This window comes from Sminthopsis crassicaudata, chromosome 3 (assembly GCF_048593235.1).
Source record: "Sminthopsis crassicaudata isolate SCR6 chromosome 3, ASM4859323v1, whole genome shotgun sequence".
NCBI lineage: Eukaryota > Metazoa > Chordata > Mammalia > Dasyuromorphia > Dasyuridae > Sminthopsis > Sminthopsis crassicaudata.
In genome coordinates this window covers 588,416,770-588,418,714 of record NC_133619.1, presented here as the reverse complement: position 1 = coordinate 588,418,714, position 1,945 = coordinate 588,416,770, and the positions used below count along the sequence as shown (strand labels likewise).

Sequence of the window (1,945 nt, the reverse complement as noted above, 5' to 3'; positions counted from 1 at the left end):
TGCCCCTAATGACCTGAAATTCATTTCCTTTTCCAGTTTCCAAAAACTGAACAGGAGGAGTAGCTGTCTCAGGGTCTCAGTTTCCCCAGAGACCGGAGGGACTGCCCCATGCCAGGTAGCTTCCTTAGACAACATTCATTCACTCATCAGTCCCAGTATTCTTCCTTGCAAGACTGAGCTTCAGAAAACCTATCATTGGCAGGCTGCTTAAAAATATATATTATCAAATAAATTCAACGTCCAAAATACTTTGAGTTTAGCACAGAAGACTCAGAGACAGAGAGCTTTTTGCTCAACGTTTTAAACATCTTGTTCATTACATTCTAAGTTATAAATGTACATTCTTTTTTATTGAGATGTCATAAATGAATATTACTGATAATCATTTTCTCAGGTGACTGTGGTCAGAACTCAGGTAAAGAATCTGGTTGAGAAGGCAGAACTCCAAGTCAAGTCCGGGAGCTAAAAGACCTGGTTTCTAATCTCAGTTCTGCCCCCAACTCTGTAATTACACTTTGGGTTCCTTCCCCTTTCTGGGCAGTAATCTCCTTACTTGCCCATTGAGGACTTTGAATTATGAGGTGTCTAAGGGCCTTCTCCGTTCTGACAATCTATCATTCTAGGCAGGGTGCCCACAGGTGATTAATCTCTTTACTGTGGAGGGGATGGGAGGGACAACTTAGATTCTTCAAATTCTGGATAATCTGAAACTGGAACACTACCTCCCATAAATCTCCTAGCAGAGGAGCACAGGGTGTCTGGGGAGGACTATGGTGATGATGCTGGGAGCCTTCCTAAGAAGCAGGGAGAAGGGGAAGCAGGGCTTGGAGAATTCCCAAAGAGGATCATCGGCCCCTGGAAAGCCGATGAGGGTGGACCCCAGGTGAGACTGACTTTAGGAAGCAATGGGTCACAGAGTGGGGAGGAGGCTGGGATGGAGGCTGGGAAGGGAGGCTGGGAAGGAGTCAGCATTCAGCCTCTGTCTTGGGGTCGAGGTGGCAGCCCCTGCTGGAGGCCTCGGATGAGCTCCTTGCGGTTGTCTAGGATTGTGTCAAAGCTCTCTTGCAGCCGGGCCTGTTGGCCAGCCAGGCGGCCCTGGAGGCCTCGGATCCACTGTAGCAAAGCAAGGCGACGATACATAATCAGGTGAATGTGGTGTTTCTCCTTCTCTTGCTCCTTGTATCGCTCCCGAGCCAGCAGCTGCTGCACCGCTTGGGTCACAGTGGGCAGGAAGGCATCAGGGGCCGGGCCAGGCTCTGGGGGGCCAGGACAGGGGCTGGGGGGGTCCCAGGAGGCACCCGGGCTGCTCTCAGGGCTTTCAACACTCAGAGAGCTGCTGGAATAGCCAATATCTTCCAAGGGGGAGCCAGCAGCAGCTGTGGCCCCCACCCCATCCCCCTTCTCTGGCTCAGGCCCTGCAGCTATGGGGAGTTCGGCCCCCTCCGGTGGGCTGCGCATCTCCCCAGCTCTAGGGAGGAAGAAGCCATCGGGCTGGGGCCCCGGGAGCCCGTGGGCAGAAGCCTTTCTTTTTCCCAGGAGAGCCTGGTTGTCAGAGGGGACTGAGGGCAGATTCTGCATGAGGGTCAGCTCCCCCCCTCCTAGACCCGACCCCCTGGCTCCCCCGAGTCCCCGGTTCCAGTTCTCATTGGCATCATAGGTGCTGGCCACAAAGTTGGAGTTACTATCCGGTTCATAGTCATGTTGAGACACAGAGGCAGGTGGGCCCCCCATGAATGGGGGCTCAGGAGCCCCAGGCTGCACTGCAAACATCCCGACTGTTGAAGAGAAAAAGTAAAGAAAAAACATTTTATCTTTTGTATTTATAGTGCTGGATATCAGACCTTATTAATAGTAGGTGCTTAATAAATGTTTGTTAAATTTAATGGGTTGTAACAAGAGTGAAAAAGGATGACCAGGAGCTCTAAGGAAGGGTCCTATAAAGTGA

The 1,945-nt window shown here is 51.5% G+C and overlaps 1 protein-coding gene across 1 annotated transcript in view; it reads right to left on the bottom strand.

Moving 5' to 3' along the window:
- Positions 1-285: 285 nt before the first annotated feature.
- Positions 286-1,945, bottom strand: part of C3H1orf216 (chromosome 3 C1orf216 homolog) — a 10,479-nt gene continuing 8,819 nt past the window's right edge. Inside the window, exon 2 of the mRNA XM_074305106.1 lies at positions 286-1,775. Coding sequence (XP_074161207.1) covers positions 973-1,770 — 798 coding nt within the window. The 5' untranslated portion in view covers positions 1,771-1,775 and the 3' untranslated portion in view covers positions 286-972. The remainder of the gene's footprint in view (positions 1,776-1,945) is intronic.